The sequence below is a fragment of the Schistocerca americana genome, chromosome 5 (assembly GCF_021461395.2).
Source record: "Schistocerca americana isolate TAMUIC-IGC-003095 chromosome 5, iqSchAmer2.1, whole genome shotgun sequence".
NCBI classification, from domain to species: domain Eukaryota; kingdom Metazoa; phylum Arthropoda; class Insecta; order Orthoptera; family Acrididae; genus Schistocerca; species Schistocerca americana.
The window spans coordinates 565,563,143-565,590,635 of record NC_060123.1 but is presented as its reverse complement, the minus strand read 5'-3'; the positions used below and the strand labels follow the sequence as shown (position 1 = coordinate 565,590,635).

At 44.1% G+C, this 27,493-nt stretch overlaps 1 protein-coding gene across 1 annotated transcript in view; it reads left to right on the top strand.

Annotated features, from left to right (window-relative positions):
* Positions 1–27,493, top strand: part of LOC124615984 (visual pigment-like receptor peropsin) — a 173,328-nt gene that overhangs the window by 11,554 nt on the left and 134,281 nt on the right. The window contains exon 2 of the mRNA XM_047144193.1: positions 10,792–10,957. Within this exon, the coding sequence (XP_047000149.1) occupies positions 10,792–10,957 (166 nt within the window). The remainder of the gene's footprint in view (positions 1–10,791; positions 10,958–27,493) is intronic.

Below are 27,493 nucleotides of genomic sequence, written 5' to 3'. Positions count from 1 at the left end.
AATTGTTTTTGAACGCTTTTAAGGGCATGTGTGATTAAATGTTTTAGGAAAATAAAGTTTGTATGTTTTGTGCAACTGACAGTAACTGATTTTGGACCCTTTCCACAATAATAACCTGATCCGCTCTGTCCTGCGAAACCAGATATAAAAAAAATGGTTCAAATGGCTCTCAGCACTATGGGACTTAACATCTTAGGTCATCAGTCCCCTAGAACTTAGAACTACTTAAACCTAACTAACCTAAGGACATCACACACATCCATGCCCGAGGCAGGATTCGAATCTGCGACCGTAGCAGTCCCGCGGTTTAAGACTGCAGCGCCAGAACCGCACGGCCACCGCGGCCGGCACCAGATTTCAATAAATAAGTTTGTGAGTGAGAAATGTCTGGGAATAGATGATCTACACGACAGTAGCTTAGAGTCTATGAACTTAACGAAAATGCTTGTAGACGTGTGTAAAATGCTACACAAATAAGAGAAACTAACACAGTCAGTTGGGGGTGACAAATTAAAGGTACAAATTGAAAATACAATGCGTAAATAGTAAATGAAGGGCCCATATGAAACAATGGTCAACAATAAAAAAAATACTCTACTGATGCACTGGAATATCAGTGGCTTAACGGCAGAATTACCGAGCTTAAATATTCTGAAATCGATGAACTTAAAATTCTACATACAGATTGTGTATCTATCAAAATCATCTGCCTAAATGAACACTGGTCAGAAGACTGAATAAAAGTTTTAAATAAAATTAACAATTTTAAGATAACTAACAGCCTTTGTAGGAGAAGTACGTCTCATGGAGGCTCCTGCATTCTTGTTGCTTCTTCAATAAATTATAAGGGTAGAGAAAATTTTAACTATTTGAATGAAGAAAGTGTGTTTGACAGACACTGTGTAAAGTTAAGTGATCTGAATCCTGCAATCTACAGCATGCCTGGAAATGCTGAAACAAAATTTTCTTAGCTAAATTTCAGTGTCTCTTAGAGAAACTACAGAAATAAAGTAAGGAAAAATGCGTCATCGCAACAAACTTCAACTTAAATGTTTTAGCTGAAAGCAATTCAGCCATAAAATTTCGTGACTTAATTCAGAAATATGGTTTCGTACTAAATTCTTCTGAAGCTACTATTGAAAGCAGTAGATATTCACTCAGTTTTACTTCCTGGCGATATATCAAATGATGTTCGTGAAATAATCCCAGAAAGTGTCAAGAATACTTTAGAACAACTTGAATCTTGGTTCCTTAAAAATGGGCTTAGACTAAATGCCAACAAAATGAAGAAATCTGAAGCAAAATCATTAGAACAGAATGAAACAGAACTAACCTGGTGCAGTCAGGATACCACAGAGGCAAACCATGTCAAGTTCTAAGGCCCAAATCTTGACAATAATTTAAATTGGAAGGTACACAGTTATTACTTAGCAAAAAAAAATTGAATTTTGTCAGGTGCCACAAACATAGACACCAGAAAGAAGGGCCACTGCTACTACTTTGGGTGGATTATTCGTTATGGTACAATCTTCTCGAGAAATACAGCTGATGATGATGATGATCTTTGGTTTGTGGGGCGCTCAACTGCTCATCAGCTCCCATACAATGTCCCACTTTTTACACAGTCCAGTTTGTTTACACAGTGCAATCTAGCCACTGTCACGAATGATGATGATGATGATGATGATGATGAAATGATGAGGACAACACAAACACCCAGTCCCCGAGCACATAAAATCCCCAACCCGGCCGGGGATCGAACACGGGACCCGGTGATCCAGAGGCAGCAAGAAAAAGAAAATTAGGAATACGTGTGTTTCCAAACAACAGTAATCCTATCGTCACTGTTAAAGAATTTAAAAATATTATCCATTCCTTCTTTTAATATATATATATATATATATATATATATATATATATATATATATATATATATATATGCAATGTTGATTTTCGTAGACAAGAATCAACACAGACTTGACATTTTCCGTTTCCACTACAACTACCACTCTCACCACACAGATAATTTTAAAGTTCCAACACACTGTTTAAAACATTATCCCCGAAATCCATAGGATATGGCGTTAAAATATATAATGAAATAAGTTAACAATGCACTTAACATAGAGCTTGGTTCACTGGAAATATTGCTACTTATTCTTCCGGGGGAAAATTACAATTTCACTATTGAAGAATTCATTGAGAACAGTTTCACAATTTGAACGAGGGAACTACATATTATTTGTGCATTTGTATCTCAAAAATGTATATAAAATAATGTTAACTTTTGTATTCTCCTTAAAATTTTCGTATTGTAAAACTTGACATGTCTCCTACGCATCACATCTAATGATTTGAAAACTGTGTAGTATGAGATGAATAAATCACACTTCACATACAGAACGCGAGGTCTAAAGTGTAAGTTGTGAGTCAGGCGCACTCCATTCTAACGGCCACTGGCAGCAGAAAGGGAAGGAAAAGAGTTCTCACAAGACACTATCAAGCTAAAGTCATATATTTCAAACGTCGTGCCATTAAAAATGGGTTGGAAAAAACCATTCACACAAAATATTTGTGGAACATCTGCAATTGCCTTGTCTATGTGACAAGAGGAGGAGAGAGGTGTGTAATCGCTGATGACAGCGCAGTGCAGCGTCCCACAAACCAAACAAACCAACCAGGTGTGTAACTCTCACAAACCGTTGCTGTTCCCAGGTTCTCACTGCAGGTGCGTATATATGTGGAGATCGTAAAAAAACATTACATCTCTAACAAGCTCGCAGATATTTCGTCATACGTTGAGTAACTGTATAGTGGTATGGATTTTGAATAACCAGATTCACCTCTTTGGCTTCAATCAGGTCTAGACTTGTAGTGCGAAATTATAATACCAGTTGTAAAATATGGTATTATCCATTCATGGTTTGCTGTTAATGCAGAAATTACGCAGTTACAGTTACCGGTACTTATAACAATGTTTTGGAGAACACGCTTGTTCCTGTGACCCATCTTGGGGAACCCTTCGTGACGGCAGGCTTCTTTTTGCTTGTAGACTGGTATAACCTTTGATTAACCATTGTCCAAAAAAGGTATTTACAATTTTTTACGTGAATATAGATTACCCTGATCGCCGCTGGGTAGTATGAACCAAAACACATTACATCAGTTTTTTAGCATTTTTGCATTTCTGTTCAAATCCTGTATGCTAGTTGCATCTTCTCTCGAAAACGATGCTTCTGAGCTTTTTCGGGCAATATGCGTTTTAGGCAAACTGATGAGGCCGAAATGACTGATGAACCTTTCATTGGCTGGAAGCTACCGAAAAAGGAAGACAAGGAAATCTACTTTAGCATTTCAGACCGTACTATGATACAATACTATTGTCACTGAACAGAGCACCGAACATTGTACATTTTAGCTGTTAGGCGCTGTTTTTTATTTGACGCCAATTCGACGATACCAAAAAAAAAACTCTTCTTGGGACAGATGATTTCATCATCGCTTAAGAAACGATAAAGAGTTTTATAGGATAAGTGGGCGAAAAACTTTTAAATCCCTTTCAAATATGAATAAACTTTTTCGTCACTTAACATGCAAAATTAGTAGAAAATGTAAGTTTCTCTGTTTCTGTTAATGCTTTTAGTCATGATCCAAGAACAATAGTGTATGCCTTTGTGCATTTTGCCTATCTTGAAGAATTTTTGAATCGGTTTGAATTGGCATGGTTCGCTGACTTTTATCTTTCGTATCATCTACCACTGTAGGACACAGTTGAAAGACACTGCCTTTAAAACAAGTAAGGAAGTAGAGATAATTTTGGTGGCCACTGTGGTCAAGTCACTGGCCCTTCCATACCAAGCCATCGAATAAGAATAATTTCATATAATTTATTTAACTGTTCAGACTTCATTCCACGAGCCATCAGTCTCCTAACTTGTTTGATGCGGCCCGCCACGAATGCCTCTCCGGTGCCAATCTCTTCATGTCAGAGAAGCACTTGTAACCTACGTCCTCCGTTAGTTGCTGGATGTATTCCAATCACTGATTTCCTCTACAGTTTTAACCCTCTACAGCTTCCTGTAGTACCATAGAAGTTATTCCGCGATGTCTTTAACAGATGTCCTACCATCCTGTCCCTTCTTCTTGTCAGTGTTTTCCATATATGTCGTTCCGCGTCTATTCTCCGGAGAACCTCCTTATTCTTTATTTAATTAACCCCACTTCTGCAGCACCACATCTCAAACGCTTCGATTCTCTTCTGTTCCTGTTTTTCCATAGTCCAAGTTTCACTATAATACACACACCAAAAAATGTTTTGCATCACCCCGATTCCCTGAACTCCTGTAGACAGACGTTGACTGTGGACATTGTATTACAGACACAGTCCCTTTGACCCTTCAGAGCTGTCACTAAACCCGCCCGAAGATGTAAACAACCATGCATGGGCAGCGCCTATTAGACGGAGGGGGTCCGACAGCCGATCAGTTCCAGTCATTCCACAAGGAAGGAGGTACACGGCTCGTGTTGTTTGTAGTTCAACAATGCCTAGACGGTCAATACCGCGATTTGATCGCGTCTGCATCGTTACTTTGTGCCAGGAAGCGCTCTCAACAAGGGAAGAGTCCAGGCGTCTCGAAGTGAACCAAAGAGATGTTGTTCGGACATGGGCCGGCCGGTGTGGCCGAGCGGTTCTAGGCGCTACAGTCTCGAACTGAGCGACCGCTCCCGTCGCAGGTTCGAATCCTGCCTCGGGCATGGATGTGTGTGAGGTCCTTAGGTTAGTTAGGTTTAAGTAGTTCTAAGTTCTAGGGGACTGATGACCTCAGATGTTAAGTCCCACAGTGCTCAGAGTCATTTGAATAATTTTTTGTTCGGACATGGCGGAGATACAGAGAGACTGGAACTGTCGATGAGGTGCCTCGCTCAGGCCGACCAAGTGCTAGTGCTACAGTGGATGACCGCTGCCTACGGTATGGCTCCGAGGAATGCTGACAGCAACGCCACCATCTTCAATAATGCTTTTCGTGCAGGACGTCGTGTTACGACTCAAACTGTGCACAATAGGCTGCATGATGCGCAAATTCACTACCCACGTCCATGACGAGGTCCATCTTTGCAACCACGACACCATGCAGCGCGGTACAAATGGACTCCACAACATGCCGAATGGACCGCGCAGGACTGGCGTCACCTTCTCTTCACCGATCAGTGTCGCATATGCCTTCAACCAGACAATCGTCGGAGACGTGTATGGAGGCAACCTGGTCAGGCTGAACGCCTTAGACACACCGTCCAGCGAGTGCAGCAAGGTTGATGGTCCTAATGGCTCTGAGAACTATGGGACTTAACATCTGAAGTCATCAGTCCCCTAGAACTTAGAATTACTAAACCTAACTAACCTAAGGACATCACACACATCCATGCCCGAGGCAGGGTTCGAACCTGCGATCTTAGTGGTTGCGCAGTTCCAGACTGAAGGCCGTAGAACCGCTCGGCCACTCTGGCGGGCAGCAAGGTTGAGGTTCTCTGCTGTTTTGGAGTGGCATTATGTGGGGCCGACGTACGCCGCTGGTGGTCATGGAAGGCGCCATAACGGCTGTACGATACGTGAATGCCATCCTCCGACCGATAGTGCAACCATATCGGCAAAGTATTGGAGAGGCATTCGCCTTCATGGACGACAATTCGCACCCCCATCGTGCACAACTTGTGAATGACTTCCTTCAGGATAACGACATGGCCAGCATGTTTTCCAGACATGAACCCTATCGAACATGCCTGGGAGAGATTGAAAAGGGCTGTTTATGGATGACGTGATCCACCAACCACTCTGAGGGATCTACTCCGAATCGCCGTTGAGGAGTGGGGCAATCTGGACCAACAGTGCCTTGGTGAACTTATGGATAGTATGCCACGACGAATACAAGCATGCATCAATGCAAGAGGACATGCTGCTGGGTATTAGAGGTACCGGTGGTACAGCAATCTGGCCCACCACATCTGAAGTCTCGCTGTGTGGTGGTACAACATGCAATGTGTGGTTTTCATGAGGTATAAAGTGGGCGTACATTATGTTTATGTTGACCTCTATTCCAATTTTCTGTACAGGTACCGGAGCTCTCGGAACCGAGGCGATGGAAAACTTTTTTTGTTGTGTCTACTGTGCAGTGCTCCAAACGTATATTCTCAGAATGTCTCCGCAGATCGTCTTTCATTATCGGAAACAGATGGAAGTCAGACGGTGCTAAATCTGGACTGTATGGAGGATGTCGTACGGTGGTGAGATTCAGTCTCTGAAGTTTTTCTGGGGTGGCACGTGAAGCGTCTGGTTTGGCATTGTCATGCTGCAGGAAACCATTTCCCTTTTCCTTTCGTTTCAGAGTTCGCAGCGTTGTGATGTAACGCTCTGAATTTATTTTGGAGGAGGAGGAGGATATTAGTGTTTAACGTCCCGGCGACAACGAGACCATTAGAGACGGAGCGCAAGCTCGGGTGAGGGAAGGATGGGGAAGAAAATCGGCCGTGCCCTTTCAAAGGAACCACCCCGGCATTTGCCTGAAGCGATTTAGGGAAATCACGGAAAACCTAAATCAGGATGGCCGGAGACGGGATTGAACCGTCGTCCTCCCGAATGCGAGTCCAGTGTGCTAACCACTGCGCCACCTCGCTCGGTAATTTATTTTGTTCCACGATTAAGGAAATCGACGTGGATAACACCATCTGAGTCCCAGAACACTGCCATCCTGATTTAGGTTTTCCGTGATTTCCCTAAATCACTCCAGGCAAATGCTGGGATGGTTTATTTGAAAGGGCACGGCCGACTTCCTTCCACGTCCTTCCCTAATCTGACGAGACCGATGACCTCGCTGTCTGGTCTCCTTCCCCAAAACAACCCAACCCAACCCAGAACACTGTGGCCATGATTTTTCCAGTTGAGGGCTGCGTCTTGAATTTCTTTGTGTCGATATTCCATAGCCTGACGTTTCGTCTCCGGGTCGTAATGGTGTACCCACGTTTCGTCTCCTGTAACAGTTGAATGGAGAAAGGCGTCACCTTCATTCTCGTAATGCGAGAGGAGTTCCTGGCAAATTTCAAGTCCGTGCGCTTTCATTTCAGGAGTCAGCATCCGGGGTACTCAACGTGCACAGATCTTCTGATAGCCAAGCAAAGCAATTATGTGACCCACACGTTCTTGTGAAATGCCGATTGTGCTTGCAGTTTCTCTCTGAGTGATACGACAATCGTCCTGAATCAATCTGTCAACATTTTGCTTGTGAAACTCGGTGGTTGCTGTCACAGGACGTCCAACTCTTTGTATGCCACGCAGGTCAGATGTTATCGCCTCAACATCTTTCAACAAACTCGCCCAACGACGCACAGTACTCACATCAACACAATCATCATAAACTGTTCTCATTCTCTGATGAATCTCCTTTGGGGTGACACCTTCTGCTGTCAATAATTCAGTGACTGCGCGTTGCTTAAATCGCATTGACCGACTATCTGCGCAGAGTTGCATGCTGTACACTGTAACAACAACGCTAAAGCCGTCGGCACACGGACCGTGCTGTCGAACGTTAACGTTTGGCCTGCCAAGTTCAACGTGCTGCTGAACGCTCAGGAACGATGCGACTTGTGCATACGGTACGTGGGCTCCAACGTGGTACACTCAATGATAACGCACTCCAGCGGCAGTTGTGGGATGTTTCTAGTTCGTAAATCACACTGTTTGCTAAACGGGCGCACATAAAATTCCCACGTTAGCTCTATTAAAACGCAGATTTCCTCCATCGTCCATATGCTAGTCACGTTGTTCTATATGTAATATACATAAATAAAAACTTTAATGTCCAAGTACATGTTTTAAGACGAAAAGGAAAGTACGTACCATAAGCACAATCAATAAGCACACAGGCTTACAAACGTTCCGTTACAAACAGTGCGCTACAAATTTGTAATATTTCTCCACATAAGATACACATTATTTCATCATTCCCACATTATAGTAAAACCCCAAGGTCATCCTTACTTGATCACTGTTCCTACCTATTAGCACAATCTTTGCAACATGTGAATTACGAAACGTGAAAGATAAAGGAGCAAAATATCTTTATACAAGTAGCGCAAGCTGTCCTGTAGATTAAGCCAAGCGAACAAACTCACTCCTCAAAAAGGTGAACTTATATTTAAATAACATCAAATATTATAATATATACTTACATTAAACTAATAACAAAGCACCAGAACCTATTAAAAACGCGAATGTTGGAAAAAAATTGTTGGCTAGGGGGAGACGCGAACTACCAACATCTTACTCGGTTATTTTATATATCAGTGACACTGCTGACTACGCTGAACCGACAACACGGAAATTGGAGCCCATATTAGCCTGTTCTCTCTTGCTAAAAGATTTAATCGTAGCTGTGTTACTAATTGAAATTTAATTATAACAATTTGTACCAAGAACACTGCATTTGTGGTGGATCCTCAGTGTGTCGTTGCCTTCAAATGGCATAGTCTTATAATACTCAAAATGCAATAATTCTTTTGCCACGAATATGATATTTTTTATTATTTTACTGCAACGAATCACACAGTCAACAAGGTGTTTTCGAGTGATTCCCAATTTTATCGTGCTCAGAAACGGCATATACACGTATAGGCTTGAAACGAATGCCAATATGGCGCCTCACAACTCCGTGCTAAAGGGAGTTGGCGTGCGTGTGACGTAGGTGACAATGTGCCACCTGATTGGTCAACGCTCAGACGCACGCTCAGAATATCTGACATGCTAGATATTGCTCTGCACGCTCGGAAAGACTCCCGAACGTCCTATTCCACGCTATGACGTCGGAAACTCGGCACGCTCAACGCTAAACGTTCGGATGCACAGTCCGTGTGCCGACGGCTTAAGCCTTAAGGCTTCCCGCCAACTGGAGCTATAGAGAAGAGGCTACGGAACAAGCCAGTACCAGCCACATACCAATGCTACCAACTGTTGAAGAGTTACGAAGGTGGAGGCATTACTTTTCAGCCAACCCTCGTAGATATGTGAATTTATAACTCTGTAACAAAGGTATTTTCGTGATTTTTATATATATATATATATATATATATATATATATATATATATATATATATATATATAGGGTTCGTCAAAAAATGTATACACACTTTGAAGCATCATAGAAAATTTATTTCCCGTTCTACAATGTTAAATTTCTGGAAATTGAAAGCTTAAAGTCCAATTGGAAAAATGAATGTACTTTGCTAATGTGATTAATGTTCAAACTGGTGGCCTTCAGCATCAATACATTTCTGAGTACAAGTCAGCACTGATTCTGTACATCGTACCAAAGTGTCCAATGAGATTTCTACGCACACCGCCTGAATCTCATTCCAAAGTGTGTCCAGGTTACGCGGTTTACGTTTGTACACCTCATCTTTTACTGTGCCCCATTAGAAGAAATCCAGCGGCGTGAGGTCTGGAGAGCGTGCAGGAAACTCGATTGGTCCCCTGCGTCCTATCCACTGGCCTGGCACATTGTGATCCACATATGCTCATACATCCCTATTATAGTGCGGCGGGGCGCCATCTTGTTGGAAATAAAACTCATCATTATCGTATAATGCACGAATGGCAGGGAATATGGAGTCAGCAAGCATTGTTAGGTATGTTTCTCCAGTAACAGTACCTTCAAAGCGGAAAGGCCCAATGAGTCCCCTTGCAGACAAACCACACCACACATTTACACCAGGCGAATTCACAGCCTTTTCAACTGTAATGTGAGGATTATCTTCAGCCCAGTACACACAATTGTGCCTATTGACAATTCCATTGAGTTTGAATTGGGCTTCATCCGACCAAATTATGCTACTCATAAATCCCGGTTCACGTATCACCATCTCCTGAACCCAAATTTTTGGGCCAATTAGTTTTTGTGAAATCGAGTGATAAACTGTGTCAAAGCAGTCGAAACACCATGTGTCTGAACAGGCGAGCACTGAAATGATGACAAAATCGCGCACATCGCGGAATGCGGGGAGCACGTCTCTGTAGCAGCGAAAGGGTTAATGCGGCCGTAGTGGCTTTACTTCATAAACTGCGCGCTCCCCCCTAAACGTAAGTTAGCGAACTATACTATGGCGCTGCTTCTCTTGGTGCGTACAACTGGCAACGCAGCAATATCCCGCGTCTGGGCGGGCATGCGCGAACCGCCAAGATAAAAGAATTAACTATAGCACTTACATTACTCTCACGTGCCGCTTGCCTTGAAGATTTTTGAGGCAAACGCTGAAACAAAGACCGCAGTAGTGGAATCATGACTTGTAGCTGTACGAGGTCGCCCTGCTCGACATTTATGCACATCACACACTGTTCAATCAATTTCGAATTTGTCTCGTAGACGTGTAATTGTTAACCTTGAAGGTGGTTCTGTACCACACTCACTTCTCCACTGTCTTCGAGCCGCAGCTACATTATCAAACTTCCAGTACCACTTAATTATCTGCTTACGCGCTTCGCAGCTCAAACGCACGTCCGCCATGTTGCAGTTACTTCCTTGCCACTGCTGCCACCTGCTGAAGAAACATAAAATTACTTTCTCACAGATATTTAACCTTGTAGAACGGGAGATAAATTGTCTATGACAGTTCAAAGTGTGTATACATTTTTTTGACGCACCCTGTATATTTTGTAGTTTGCAAACTTGGAGGTCTTCGTTTATCATACGTCAAATAAATTGGTAATAAGCGTTATAGTGAGTGAGTGTGTGTGTGTTGTGTGTTTAGGCGCGCTGGGCACGGCGGCGTCCGGCTGGCTGACGAGCGCTCTGCTGCTGGGTCGGGCGCTGCCCACGCGGCCCCACCTGCTGCTGCTCAGCCTCTCCCTGACGCAGCTGGCGCGCGTGCTGCTCGCCGGATTCCCCTTCTCCGCCACGTCGGCGCTCTCCGGCAGGTAAGGCCGGTATTACACACTATCAAATTTCTTTGTCCAATATCTTTGTCAAAGACATTTGATGGTGTAATAGGGAACTTTGTCAAATGTCGTCCAATGTTTGATCAAATCTAGGGCCTCGCTGTCGATTTGATCAAAGAAGTCGCTTGTCTTCTGTTCACTGCAATGTTACATGTTGCCACATGCAGCGCTAGCATCGCTGTAGCATTCTGTCGTCTGTAGTGTTTTAATAAACATTGCCGGTAAATAGAATTGGTGTGTGCCGACAACTACAAAATTAATAGAGATGTATGAAGCTGATGAGGAGCTTTACAACGTGAGGCACGCTGAATACAAAAACAGATTAAGAAGATTGGAGACCTGACCTGACCCAACCTAACCTGACCTAACCTAACCCTCTCCTGTAGAAAGGACTCGGAGTGTTACAGTGAGCCTGTCTTCTGCAAATGTAGCAGTTCTTAAGTGAATATTGTGCTTTGTGATATGAGGATACACTTCATTGAGCACATACAGAAATGTATGCCGATCCATTCTTAAGTAATTGATGTACAACTTGATGTCCTCCACTATAAGCTCACGTAACAAGTTTTGTTGAATGCTTTTATCGTGTCGTCGTAAAACCCACGGCTTCATCCAGGCATGTTTGCTTTTTTTCCCCCCGCTTCTCTTCCGCATGTGCACACAGTGCAATTGTGGTACATGCAAGTTGTTGTTGTCAGCCATCTTGAACTTTATCGAAAAATATGATGACAGTGTAGTACCCCTTCTAGTGCTACGTCAAAGATCTTTGTCAAATATATTTGATGGAATATTTGATCACATCTTTGATCAAATCTTTGACAAAGAAATTTGATAGTATAATACTGGCCTAAGCACTGGCATTACGTTCTCCTGCAGGCTGTCTTCTGCTGACTCAGGAAAACGGTTGAGCCCAGGAGGCTGAGTGGGAAAAAGATGGACCAATAACTGACCAACTGTCCGACTTGCAGTTGGTGGAACCTGCCCATACAGGTCATCGGCTTTGACCAGTAGCGTAATCAAGTTGTGGCGACTCATATCTTTCGTGCACAAAGAAAGACTGCACAGAATACCAAAAAGTTATACTACTGGGAATTAAAATTGCTACACCAAGAAGAAATGCAGATGATAAACGGGTATTCATTGGACAAATACATTATACTAGAACTGACATGTGATAACATTTTCACGCAATTTAGGTGCATAGATCCTGATAAATCAGTACCCAGAACAACCACCTCTGGCTGTAATAACGGCCTTGATACGCCTGGGCATTGATGGCTTGGATGGCGTGTACAGGTACAGCTGCCCATGCAGCTTCAACACGATACCACAGTTCATCAAGAGTACTGACTGGCGTATTGTGGCGAGCCAGTTGCTCGGTCACCATTGACCACACGTTTTCAGTTGGTAAGAGATCTGGAGAATGTGCTGGCCAGGGCAGCAGTCGAATATTTTCTGTACCCAAAAAGGCCCGTACAGGACCTGCAACATACGGTCGTGCATTATCCTGCTGAAATGTAGGGTTTTGCAGGGGTCGAATGAAGGGTAGAGCCACGGGTCGTAACACATCGCAAACGTGAAGTCCACTGTTCAAAAATGGTTCAAATGGCTCTGAGCACTATGGGACTTAACATCTGAGGTCATCATTCCCCTAGAACTTAGAACTACTTACACCTAACCAACCTAAGGACAGCACACAAATCCATGCCCGAGGCAGGATTCGAACCTACGACCGTAGCGGTCGTTCGGTTCCAGACTGAAGCGCCTAGAACCGCACGGCCACACCGGCCGGCGTCCACTGTTCAAAGCGCTGTCAATGCGAACAAGAGGTAACCGAGACGTGTAACCAATGGTACCCCATACCATCACGCCGAGTGATACGCCAGTATGGCGATGACGAATACACGCTCCCAATGTGCGTTCACCGCCATGTCGCCAAACACGGATGCGATCATCACGATGCTGTAAACAGAACATGGATTCATCAGAAAAAATGACGTTTTGCTATTCGTTGACCCAAGTTCGTCGTTGAGTATACCATCGCACGCTCTCCTGTCTGTGATGCAGCGTCAAGGGTAACTGCAGCCATGGTCTCCGAGCTGATAGTCCATGATGCTGTAGACGTCGTTGTTCGTGCAGATGGTTATTGTCTTGCAAACGTCCCATCTGTTGACTCAGGAATCGATACGTGGCTGCACGATCCGTTACAGCCATGCGTATTAGATGCCCGTCATCTCGACTGCTAGTGATACGAGGCCGTTGGGATCCAGCAGGGCGTTCTGTATTACCCTCCTGAACCCACTGATTCCATATTCTGCTAACAGTCATTGGATCTCGACCAACGTGAGCAGCAATGTCGCGATACGATAAACTGCAATCGCGATGGGCTACAATCCGACCTTTATCAAAGTCGGAAACGTGATGGTACGCATTTCTCCTCCTTACACGATGCATCACAACAACGTTTCACCAGGCAACGCCGGTCAACTGCTGTTTGTGAATGAGAAATCGGTTTGAACCTTTCCTCATGTCGGCACGTTGTAGATGTCGCCACCGGCGCCATCCTTGAATGAATGCACTGAAAAGCTAATCATTCGCATATCACAGCATCTTCTTCCTGTCGGTTAAATTTCGCGTCTGTAGCTCGTCATCTTCGTGGTCTAGGAATTTTAATGGCCATTAATGTATATTTTAGATCTGTATTAATTTTTAGTATATAGGCTACGACGACAATTTAATCTCTATCATAGACCATGTTGTAGTACAGGTTGGAAGGAACCAGTTTTAATTGTCAGTAGGCAATGCTAAGGAACGTGATACCAGAACAATAATTATTGTCATGGCGCGCATTTTAGGGACATTAAATTTTGATGAATTATTTTTCATCCCAATTTTGACGGTATTACAGGTCAAAGAAGACCTGTGGTATCGGTAGTTTCCTAAATCATGCTCCTACATATCACTCTGGTGAATTCTGCCGTGTTTACGCTTAGGGTTCTATCTGTTGATGTTTGGCTTCGTATTCTTCTAGGAAACCACTCGATTTTCGTAGCTGTGGCATGCATTTCAACTTGTGCTGCCTTTTAACACAATGCATTTGCAATACTGACTAATGAGCAACTACTAAATTAACTCCAGACCTGCCTCTATTTCAGATGAAACTTTAAGTAAATGACCTCTTTGCCGGCCGTTGTGACCGACCAGTTCTAGGCGCTTCATCTGAGGTAATCAGTCCGCTAGAACAGAGAACTATTTAAACCTAACTAACCTAAGGACATCACACACATCCATGCCCGAGGTAGGATTCGAACCTGCGACCATAGCGGTCGCGCGGTTCCAGACTGAAGCGCCTAGAGCCGCTCGGCCACACCGGCCGGCAGATGGAATGAGCAAGGAAAATCAGCAGCATGAAAAGCGGATAGATCTAAATTTGTTGGAAGGTTTCAGAAAAAGCGCATTTCATTTACACAGGGAACCACACACAGACCTCTAGTGCGAACTATTCTACAGTACTGTACCGATATCCGGAGTCCACATTATATCTGCCGTTTAAAGAATGCAGAGACGTGCTGTTACGGTAGTAACAGGTCAGCATAATCGCTACGAAAATGTAACTGAAATCACTTGCTAACTCAAATGGAAACCTTTTCTTAGAAAAGGCGCCCTGTTTTTCGAAACCTTGTCCTCTAGGTTTGAAAAACTCTAGTAAAAGTGACTACCTGTGTTGTGATCTGTGGACGTCCACTTTGATAAAAAAATCTCGCTGCCGCTGAAAAAGACTAATAAAGGGGTCCTGGTAGGATGGAAGCGTGGATTCTAAGACACCACACACACAATGACAGTAACACAGAAAAGTGAATACTAAAACATATTACAGTACTTAACTTTGGTAACGCTCGTTACAGCAACTGTAGAATGCATATTTAGCCTATTGTCCTGTGTAGACTGCAGTTCCATGAGCACAAACTAAATAATGTTCTCTCAACTAAAGACGGAAGAAAACTAATCTTACATCTCGTACTAAAATCAGTCGCTTATAATGGCACAAAAAAAAACCGCATTTCTGTCAGTCCAACATCCGACAGCCAATGGTCATACAGCCAAAGACAATACAAGTGCAAAGTAAGATGGAACATTTATACCTACTAGAATGTCTCATTAAGTGTAACGTTATAACGATATAATCTGTAATGCTATAATACTGTGAAGTTTAATTATTTATTGCGTTTAATATTGTCCACTGCGTGAAGTGTGACTTACAACGTTAAGAACAACTTTGGTGGACAACGTTCTGTGCAAGTGCATTGTTTCTTTGCATATAACGTTTGGCTATCTAAGAACTAGTGTTTCCTGCGGACGGTAGTTAATTGTTTCCTGAAGATGGCCCAATAAGCCGAAAATTACTTGCAAATGCACAATAATCAACCGGACAAAAACAATTTACTTCTTATTCAATCTTTAAAAACTGTCGTAGCTTAAAATGTATAAGCAGCGAAACACGGATTTTATATCATTATTAAATCGAATTCTAAATTATTTTATACATTTTACTTATACGCACATACTCCTACCTATATAAGCCGTACCAACATAATGCAAAGACTGTGCACACACCTAAACTTAAGACACAATTTTTTCCTTACTTTGTTATTAAAATAATGAACAAGACAACGAATTCTTTACCTATAAGTACAGTACAGACACAATCCAAAAACAAACGGCAAACAAACGGCATCCAAAACCCAGCTGCAGCCAAGTGACATAATAATAGCATCTACTTGAAACTAAATTATATTTTACATGCGTGAGGAGAATAATGGGCAGATTCAAAATTCCGTCTCAAGCCCTCAAGCCATTTATATATATGAATGCATTGAAAATATACGCATCAGTTCTCATACATTCGTGTAGTGAAGTACAAGAAGTCAATACCTATCAAGAATATGAATAAGGGCAGTATATCAGACCTCCTTTGCACCTGTTCAAAGTGCAATATGATATAGCCAAGTACACATCCTAAAGTATACACCGGAACCGATTCACTTGTGAAAGATAGCAGAATCAAAAATAGGTATACATAATGTCATCATATATCCACGAATTAATAATCAGATTGGCACAAGGGTGGAGGGAGTTGTAGACAGGGATCTACTACTAGACATAGTGCAGAGAGTGAATATGAATGATCACGTGTGCACTATGGTCAACACTAAGACCATTATTGAATAATTAAACCAACATAGTGTGGGCCAAAAATAAATTTAAAGGATAATATATTGTACAACACCCAACACCCCTCAAAATGTAAAACCAACAGTTATACAGAATGAAAAATATGAAGGGTTAAAAAAACTGTATATAGAGTAATATATCCTTGTGTACCTTCACACAAAGGTCAGACTAAACTGAAAACATCATTAAAAATATCAATAGCAACCTACGTTCAGTATACCCTGTCAATGTGCACAACTAAACCTAGAAGCCAATCTGACAAAAGGAACAGGGATCATATAACATCATACTATGATTGTTTCAAAATCTAAACAAAATTTATACAGTGTACAATAAAATACAAACCATAATGAAAAGGCTACAAGACACATCAACGAGAGGAACGTAATACACCATTTAGTACTTTCACATAAAGTGACATGTACCAAGATAATTTATAGCTTTCTGTACAAGTGTGTGAACATATATTCCATAAGTGCAAATGTAGTATAATGCAAACGTGGTACGTACCACTAGCATCCAATCATACATTCATGCACACTTATAGAAAATAGTTTGTTGAAGTGAGAATAACAAGTAAGTATAAAGAACATAAGGGTGAGGGAATTATCATAACTGTAAAATAATAAATTTTACACGATAATTCATGACAAAATCTATACTGTGTATAATATAACGCTGGAATAATGAGAAAGTAGAAAGACACATACACAGAAAAGTAATTCAATTATGTATCTCCAACATAACACGATGAATGCTCGTATACAAAAGTAAGCTTGTAGCCTTTTTTATAACTGTGTGAACAAGATGTCCAAAAAGGTAGAATTATTCCATCTTATTCTACACTTGTATTATCTTGGGCTGTGTTATCATTGGCTTAGTTTTGTGTTCTCTTGGATTGTACTTGTATGTCGGACTGCCAGTATTTCACTTTCTGTTGACCAAGTCATTTCTTTGATACCTAATACCTTTGTTAAATCTTTCTCTCAATTTGAATTGACCACGGTAACCTTCGTACTTGAAGACTTGTATGTCATGTGATGTTGCCACTGTCAGAAATTTTTTTCGTATGTATCAGAAGTATTTGATTGTGTTTTTCTTTGGACCTTGTATTGTGTTTCGATGTTCATAGATTTTTCTTCTATTTTGTTCACATGTGCAGAACCGTAAAACTGGTCTTGACCGAAACCAGTTGTGAATAAATAAAGTTACAAGATAGCTTCGTGTCATCATGTATTTTTCTGAGTTCTATTCATACCTGCAGAATGTTGATTACGGTATAAAATTATCTAGTGTGGTATGTGGTACCATCTGCACTCACCACCCGGTATCCAGCATCATGCGCTGTGGGAATTTGTTTCGTGCGCTATGGTACTGTACAACTTTTTCTGCACTTCAGTAGGACAGCAAAACACGCTTTGGATTAAGAATGCACTCCAGCCTTTCCTCAGACGTTGGTAAGGGCGCTATATCGAGAAGAGTATTAGGATGAGAGTTTGCACACACAAACACACACACACACACACACACACACACACACACACACACACACACACACACACATACACTGCCGTATTGCTCTGTTAGTTCTGTCTCTGACCCCTACTCCACTCTCGTTGTTCTCGTAGTTCATTCTTTGCTACAAAATTGCGGAAGTTTGGTCTCTGACCCCTGCTTCGCTATCTTTCTTCTCATAATTTGTTCAACGTGTCCCAGAGACGACATATTACTCTGCTAATTCGATCGCTGACCCCTTGCTCTGCCATCTCGGTTCTCATAGTTTGATCCGTGACCATCAAAGATGTTTCAGTGGTAGTTTAATCTCTGACACTCTGCTCCACCAGCTTCATTCTTTTAATTCGATCACTGGACCTTCCGGAGACATTACAACAGTAGCTTGATCTCTGACACCTGCTTTGTCATCTGCCTCTGGGATATACTGGGTAAATCACCATAAATTTACACTGCAAATATTGCGGAAATGGAAAGTGCTATTGATATGCAGTTTTCACACAATGGGGCTCGTATTGTTAGCCAATCAGCAGAGTGTAATAATACCTAGGAAGTATATTTTTTGCACAAAGATACAGTTTTTAAACATAATTATGCTTATTGACATTAACAAACTAAAAGTGGGGTAAATTGTAAGGTCAGTGGTGTTTGTTGCAGAGTTCTAGTGCGAGTCGTTTACGAGATATCGTCTTTTGAAAAGCTCCCACAATGACACTTGTACAACACCTGTATTAGCACATATTAAAGAGCAACACAAGTTCATACACTAGTTATGTGGACTCTGATCAGTAAAGAGACAATTTACCGTGATATGAACATTGAAAGTGGATTCACCTCGTGATTCTTGAAGTTTTCTTGAAAGTGGATTCACCTCGTGATTCTTGAAGTTTTCCCGGCTTACTGAATGTTCGATGAGATTTCGGGATTGCAGCCGGATCACGTTGACTTCTTGCCACGATATTTCTGCTGGCAATCGTCCAGCTATTTTCAGTTGAGTGTCCGTCACTGGAGACTGCAAGTTCCCGTAGTCAACTTTATAGCAAAAACCCGGCGCGAAAACGCATGCGCATTGGCCTCCGTCACAGGAGCGTCCTCTATCGAAATCCGCGCCCCCTGGAGCTGCTGTTCTACGTGTGGAGTGCAGGCGCATGCGTAAAGGTGAAAACTACATGTCCGCCCTCTGTCGGAATGCGCGCTCGAGTCGCTAAAAACAGACGTCAGATGTCGCCAGACGTGTCATTATGAATAAACTGTCTTCTCTCAGAGGAAATTAGAGAGATCACCGGGTCCCAAGCCTTGTCCAGTTGAAAACCGCCATCACGATTTATAAGTTGGCCGTAGCTGAGCACTGTATTACCATAAGACATGCTATGGATTTTCCTGCCACGAAAATTTGGGCCCCAGTGAAAGCTTTTTGGGATTCAGTAATTAAAAAATCTGTGGAGATACGCCTAGCGCAAAATAAGTCGTCGTTGTCATTTTGTGTCCAATGTGCATAAACAGCCGTATGCGGATCAGACGGTGAGGGATGCTATGATTCGTTTAACTCCGGATGGTGAGATGCGAGAGCGTGCCCTCCAGTGTGAAAACCCAACCCTCTCCGAGGTTTCCGCTACGGCTCAGTCGTTCGAGATGTCGCGAACAGCGGGTAACCAAATTGAGTCAAGGTGTGAGATACCAGCAGTCCAACCCTCCCCTCCACACCAAGCTTCAGACAGTTCACGAGGGGAAGACACGGTTGTGGTGGTCCGCACACGACCACAGCGCTAAGGCGGCCGGACTCGCTCCCAGCACCACCTGCACCAATAAAGTAAACAGCCCGGTAAACAACAACGAATGCGTTACACGCTCCCGTCCTGACCTTACTATTTCATTAATCACGAGCGCCCATACTGCCCAAAACGCTGGGCTACCTTTCGTAATTGCAACAGAAAAGATCACATTGCTTCTGCTTGTAATGCAAAAATTCAGCACAACGATCCTGATGCGGATATGGACGTTGTATCGACTATTTCTGTTGCTCCAAACACGCTTTTCATTTATTTTATGGTTTTTCATAAAGTTCTGCACATGCAGGTGGCTACAGGAGCTGCGGTAACCTTGTTAAACTCTCAAACTTATATGGATTTGAGCTCACCTTCGCTTCTCCCTGTGTCACTAAAGTTAGTAAACTACAAAAAGCAGATTACTCCTATTCTCGCCCAATTCTCTGCTCCAGTGAACTACAAGTCAGCATTCCAGTCACTCTCATTTCTTATTGTAGATAACGCACATAAGTAGAATTTTCAGATTAGATGCTTTTAAGTGGTTTGGTTTTACCATTTCAGATGACGTGAATTTAGTGCCTGAACATGTGGCGTATACACAGTTGCATTATGTTCTCAGTTTTCCTCTTTTTTCTCTCTTGTACTAGGGTGTGCCAAAAATTGCAAGCGCGCGCTACCATGAAACCTTCTGCTCGGCCTCGCTTTTTCCGGACCCGTCCGGTTCCAGTGGTACTCAGGGAACAAATGAAAAAGGAACTAGATCGCTTCACGGAATCCGTCGTTGTTCTGCCTATTACATAAAGTGAATGGTCTATCTTCTTAGCTATAGTAAAGAAACCGTAGTGCCCGTTACGCCTCTGCGGCGATTTTAAAGTGTCTGTGAGCGCACACTGTACAGTGGATAAATACCCGATACCGTGTCCGGAGGAACACTCTGCAAATTTATCAGGTGGTCAATATTTCTCAAAAAACTGACTTGTCCGATGCCTATTTAAAATTCCCTTTAGAGACAGTCACAACGTATGTTAGTTGACTGTATCGATACTTCCGGTTACCTTTTGGAGTCGCCAGCGCTCCCGATATTATCGAACGGTCTCTGGAACGACTTACAGCGTCTCTGCCGGGTTGTGCAAAGTATTTGGACGGCATTGTAGTTCTGGATCCTTCACTGAGGAACATTTACATCACTTCTGTACCCTTTCTTCTGTCCCCCAAGCGGCCGGATTGAAGAGTAATTTAGAAAAATGTCAATTTCTTCAACCTTCTATCATTTACCGTGGGTTTGAAGTTTCTCGCGAGTGTTACAGATGCCTGTGTCAGTATGTTTCTGCCACTCTGTAGCTTCCACGTCCTACGTCACTTAAAGAACTTCAGGTTTTTCTGGGCATTCACATACTACCACAAATTTTTGCCTGGGCCAGCGACAATCGCACAGCTGGTTTGTGCATTGCTGCACAGAGGGACTCAGTTTCGCTGGTCACCGGCTTGTGAAACCTCGTTTTCCACCCTTAAGACCATGTTACAGTCTGCGCCCTGCTTAGTGACGTATCAACCACTTGTCCTCGCGACGGAAGCTTCACAGTACGGGTCGGAGGGAGTGCTGGCTCATAGATATCCCGTTGGCTCTGAGCAGTCTATTGCTTATGCCTTAAAAATTCTGTCTCCTGCTCGGACTAGGTACTCTCAGATAGAAAAAGAAGCTTTGGCCATTGTATATGCAGTGAAGAAATGGTACTTGGTACCAAATTCCGCCTTGTCAGCGATCACAAACCACTGGTTTCCTTATTCAGTCCTTCAGCGGCATTATCAGATAAACCGTCACATTGCATTCAACGTTGGGCTCTTTTCCTTTCGCGTTACGACTAAGAGATTCATTTCCACCCTACAAATCAACTCGCAAATGCCGATGCCTTGTCCCACCTGACTGCCGGTCGGGACCCAGTATTTGATCAAGAGGAATTGCTCTATTTTCTCATTGATGTCGCAGACAGTTGATGGTTTTCCTGTCACTAACACAAGGATCATGAAAGCTGTAGCGTTGGACACCGTTTTGCGAAAAGTCATAACATTCGTACAACATGGTTGGCCGGAATCACCATCTTCCCATGCGTCCGATCCCTTCCATAATTATCACACCTTTCAACATTGATTCTCTGTTGTGGATGGTGCCTTGCTTTTAGACGCGGACCACGGGACCACTTGGGTGGTGATCCCCTCAGTGCTTCGTTGGGGGTTCTCCGTTTATTACATGCAGAGTGTGGTATAGTCAATGCCCACACCGTGGCGCCTACAGCTGCGTGGCCGCGGTCTTTACCTCATACCGCCAACGGCCGGCACGCCCCGCTTATGCGCAGCTCTGCACAGCTGTACAGCGCAGGCGCGGGCCTCACACACTGAGTGCCTCCGCACTGTCATGGCAACCTCGGCCGGCGCCCTCCCGAGAGACAGTTACGTGAGGCCGCGCCCCCAATCATAACAGGACACGACAAGCGGACTCAGTTACGGCGGGCATATTCCTCCGCCACTCGCACTATATAGCCGCATACGCCGCCACGCCTGGCTCATTGCTACACTCCGCGCTAAACGCAACACCGCTCCTGGCCACGATAGTGTCACCTACCGTCACTTTCGTGAAGCTCCTGTCTCTTTCCTCTCCACTCTGGCCAGGCTCTACAATGTAGTCCTGTCCTCCGCTTACTACCCCGACCTGTGGGAAACTCCCGTATCCTGATGTTCCTTAAACCTGGCAAACCGCCGTCCGTCGTCTCCTCCTACCGTCCCATCAGCCTTACCTCGGTCTTCAGCAAGGTCCTGGAATCCATCCTCACCCGACGCATCTAACAGCATCTCCGCCAGCACTGCCCTCCTTCCCGTTACCCAGTGTGGCTTTCGGCCGTCCTTCTCATCCGACGACCTTCTCCTTCACCTCACTCATCTCCTTTCCGACCAGCTTAATTCCCGTCGTTCCGCAATATTCCTCTCCCTGGACCTCGAACGTGCTTATGACCGCGTATGGCATTCCGGTCTCCTCTTCAAGCTCCAAACCTTCGCCCTTCCCATTAACTACGTCCGTCTGATCGGCTCCTTTCTCTCCCACCGTCCTTCCTACGTCACCATCCATAACACGGATTCCTACACCTTTTTCCCCTCCACCGGTGTACCCCAAGGCTCCGTCCTCTCCCCCCTTCTGTACCTTTTGTACACGGCGGACATGCCGCCGCCGTCACCCCCCCATCCCCCTTCTCCAGTTTGCCGATGACACCGCCTTCCTTGCCCTTGCCCCCACCCTGCAGCGCTCCCAACACCTTCTCCAATCCCATCTTGATCGGATCACCGCTTGGTGCAACCAGTGGTTGCTCAAGGTCAATCCCTCCAAAACCCAGGCGATCACTGTAGGCAAAACCACCCCTTCCTTCCGCCTCCTTGATTTCTATCTCACCATCTATGGCCATCCTATCGCCCTCACTCCCACCCTTAAGTACCTTGGCGTCACCCTCGACCGTCGCCTCTCTTGGACTCCCCGTCTCCGGACAATCCAACCCAAGGCACGCTCCCGACTCTGTCTCCTCGAGCTCCTTTCTGGCCGTACGTGGGGTCTGGACCCCTCCACCATCCTCCACACCTATAAATCCCTCATCTGCCCTATCCTTTGTTATGCCCATCCGGCCTGGATCTCTGCCCCCCTCCCCTACCTTTTATAAATCCCTCCAAATCCTCGAACGCCATGCTCTCCGCCTCGCCTATCGCATCCGTCTCCCCTCCCCCACACGGATCCTGTACGATCTCATCCCCTTCCCCCACCTCCTCCTTTTCCTTGAAAGGATACGGATCCCATACACCTCCCGCAAACTCGATCCTCCTCACCCGCTTGCCTCACCCATCCTCTCCCACCCCCGCCCACTGCCGAGCCTGTATTCCCACATCCCACCCGGTCTCCATCTCTCCACCCTCCTTACCCTCTCCCAAGGTGGCTTTCGCCAGCTCCCTCTCCCTGATGATGCTCTACTCCCCTCCATCTACCCCTCCTACCAACTTTGATCCTCCCTCCCTCTTCCTCTTTTTGCTCCTTTGGGCACCCTCCCACCCTTCTCTCCCTCTTCCCTCCCTCCTCCATTTCTCCTCACTCCTCCCCCGGGCCTCCCCTCCCCTGTCCCTCTCTTCCTCCCCCCATCTCCTCAGCCATTGGCATCTTTGTTCTCCCCTCTCCCCCACCTTCCCCTTCTTCCCCTCTTGGCAGGTCCTCGGACTCGCACACGCTAAGTGGACATTCGCGCGCCGGAGATCATCGCCATCAGTGTCTCGTGTGTGTCGTCGTGTTTAGTTTTCAGTGTTCACAGTCACACTCCATCGTTCACCTGTGCCATCGCCATCTTCAGTGTTAGTGCGTCGTGACAACAGTTTGAAGTGTGGATTATCGTCGAGTGTGAACAGCTCCGTGTTTGTCTTTATGCGTCTACTGTTTTATTACCCACCGTTCTGTAACTTATGTGTATTCTTTCTGTTGTTTTCTCATTGTCTATTCTATGGCTGAAGAGCAGCGTAGAATGCTGCTGACAGCCTGCCTGTTGTACAGGTTTTAAAATAACAATAAAGAAAAAAAAACACGCCTGGCAGTCTCGTGTCGGGCTACCTACTTGCTACGTTGACTTCGCACCCAGGAACGACGCTACACTGAGCTACGACTGTTTACCATACCGGACTTGCACTCTGCAGCTCAGTCGCTGCTCTTGATCAAGCACAAAGTTGTGTTAGTATTGTGGAACTGTTGGCAATAAACAGAATTTGAAACTCACGCCAATCGTTATTTGTTGTTTCTCCAATTACGGATACAACACAGATCAAAGGGTGTATCACACACAAAGTATTGGCCCGTTGACACGTTTTGACCCGAATAGGACCATAATGTTACCCACTTGATTGCCTCCTGTACACAGTGCGCGACGCATCAAGCAGCTCCCCAGGCGTTGTTGTCGCCTTGGTCTACGTCGTTGCATGCATGCGACCGTATACATGTAGACTTTGCTGGCCCCTTTCTCAACGCTCATTGGCTGTTGGTCGTTGACGCATATTCTCGTATTCCATACGTTGTTCACAGTTTCCACATCCACAACTGATACCATCGCAATCCTGTCCAAAAGTTTTTCACTTTAAGATTCGTCCACAACGTTAGTGTCCGATAATCGTCCACAATTTTCATCGCAAGAGTTTCGCCATTTTTTTTATTCCTTTGGTATCCATCACATCCTCATCCTACCGTGGAAGACCAGTGCAATCTTTCAAAACTCAGATGAAAAAGTATGTTGCGAACTCTTCATTCGACATTGCCTTAGATTGGTTTCTCTCCTCGTATGGATTCACGCCGTTCGGCGAGAAGAGCCTGGTGGTGCTACTCCACAGGCGCCATCCGAGGACGCTGCTACACCTTTTGCGTCCTCCACCTGGACATCAACCCGTCCAGTTGCCATGCCTCTTTCGGCTAGTTGTGGCTGTCTGGGGCCCTAAATGGGTTACACCTGTCACCGCCCGTTGCCGGAGCGGCGTCTCTGCAACATGCCTCTGTTCAAGGCACCATGTTCAGCTTCGCCTTCGCATGGACAGCTGATGTCACACCAATGCCTTCAAACCCATCCACATCTGGCATCAGATCACCTGTTGCTACCAGTTCTCCACTCCAATGTGGGTGAGGCAGCTGTCCTTGGTGGCCAAAGCAGCAGAAACTCTATTGTTTCCGACATCATCATCAGGGATTCTGTCACCCATTCCTGAAAAACTACTAATACCAGTATCATCAGCACCACGAGTACCATCACCAGAGCCAATGCCCGATGTCGACATGGAAATGGCCTCAGCTTTGCACTTGCAAGTCTTGCCGTATGGTTTGACACAGGAAGGCGGGTGCAGTACGTGTCTGCTCCTAAAGCACTACAGACCATACGCTCCTGCTGCAGCACGCCATCTTAGCCAGAGCTCAGTGAACAATATGGACGTCTCAAGAACCGCCTCAGAGAGGAGGGATGCAGTGACGCGTGCATGTACTTTCAAAAGGCCACACACGTAGCAGTGTTACGTCGACCGCAGAGGGCACCTCAGCCGTGTGTGTGTTTGTGTGTGTGAGAGAGAGAGAAAGAGAGAGAAGTCATCGTCAAAGCCTGCCACAGGCCCAGTCTATTTAAGCTAGCCTCAACCTCAGAGCTCTATGTGCATTTCTAGAGCTATTGTGGACATAATTGGTTCCTGCTGAATGTTACTTCAATACTGTGTTCAGGTTGTTAACGCTTCTGTGGAATAAAGTTGTGTTTAATCTAATGGTTGTGTTGCACTTATACCTAATTACAACAGTTTGTTTACGCACATGTTGCCACCTTAACGAAGTATATGCTAAAAACTAACATCTTGTGTCTGAGAGAGAGAGAGAGAGAGAGAGGGAGAGAGAGAACATATGTATGACGTGTGTGTGTGTGTGTGTGTGTGTGTGTGTGTGTGTGTGTGTGTGTGTGTTTGTGTGTGTGTGTGTGAGTGGGTTGGTAGATGTGTCATTGGTTATGCAGAGCGACTTGTAGAAGGTTGAATATGAATGTAATAACTGTCGGAGAGTGGTTGAATGTTTCAGTGATCAGCTAATTTGAGTTTGGGTTTAAATTTTTGTGGAGGGGTTCATGCACGAGTCAGTGGCAAGTACTTGGGCAGTATATTATGGTAATAATCCTCTGTTGGAATGTGAGTCTATTATTTTATCTATCGATGCAAATGGTGGGTTGTATGTCATGTGTAACTGATCATTCAACATGTGGTGTTTTTTGTATGTGGTAGTTTTCTTACAGGGTTAGGAGGTGTTTTTATTGTTGATTCTAATTATTTTCATGTCTTCTTCTCTAGACGTTGGTTTGTGATTGTGTTCCCTTAGCAGTTCTGCAAAAACGGAGTGCTTTATCCCCTACTTTCATCCTCTCATATGTTTTCTGAGTCAGACATCAAACGATCTGCCTGTTTGTCGTATGTATCTGCTATTACAATTGTTACACTGTGGTCGATACATACCTCTTTCTGGTATACGTCTATGTCTTTTGTCGGCTTTGGGATGTATTTTTGGATAGTATTGACTGTTGTGGATGCTATGTTTATGCCCTGTCTTCAGAAAATGTTGCTGATTTTATGTGTGAGCTTGTGTTTGTATGTCACTGTGTACTCTGTTGAATGGTCAAGTACACATGACAAACAACGCACTGTTTACATTAATAGACAACATGATAGAGTAACACTCCAACAGAGGATTATTATCATAATGACACCACGCAACCCTTTTCCACTCACTCGTCCATGAACCCCTCCACAAAACATTTAAACAAAAGCTCAAATCAGCTCAACACGAAAATTTTCAATCAATCTGTGACAACTATTACATTTATGTTCAGCTTTCTAGAATTCGTCGTGAATAACCACCGATACATGCACACCCCACCCGCAACACACACATAAAGCAAACAGCATATACTTCATTAGATTGGCAACAGGTACTTAAACAAACCAAACTGAAAGAGCAGGCAGAAAACTTTTCGATAAAACATTTAAACTAGTGACAGAAGATTAATAATGCAATGCAGCAGTTAGCTCTAAGAACATGAAAGTTCTGAAAAAAAACGTTAGTAAAATGAAAATGTGCTTATGTTGCATAAGTGATGTTATAGTGCGACCTCTAACATTTGAGCATATGAGAGGAAATGCAGATGCAGCGAAAATCTCGAATAACTGTAAGTAGGCCTACAGTAATCAGTTATTTATGTAAAAAACAAGGCGTAAACTCTTTTATAATTTACGAATATCGATATCAAAACAAACTGTGTCATTCCAGATTCCATAAAGATGCCTTAAAGTGAAAGATGAAACGAACCCGGGACAAATAAAATGAAATGCTACATGAAACAGGCGACTTTTATTTACAAGATAAATATTTCTGTGCTTGCTGCGGATGACGGCAAACTTGTCTTTCCTTTCTTCAACGATTCTG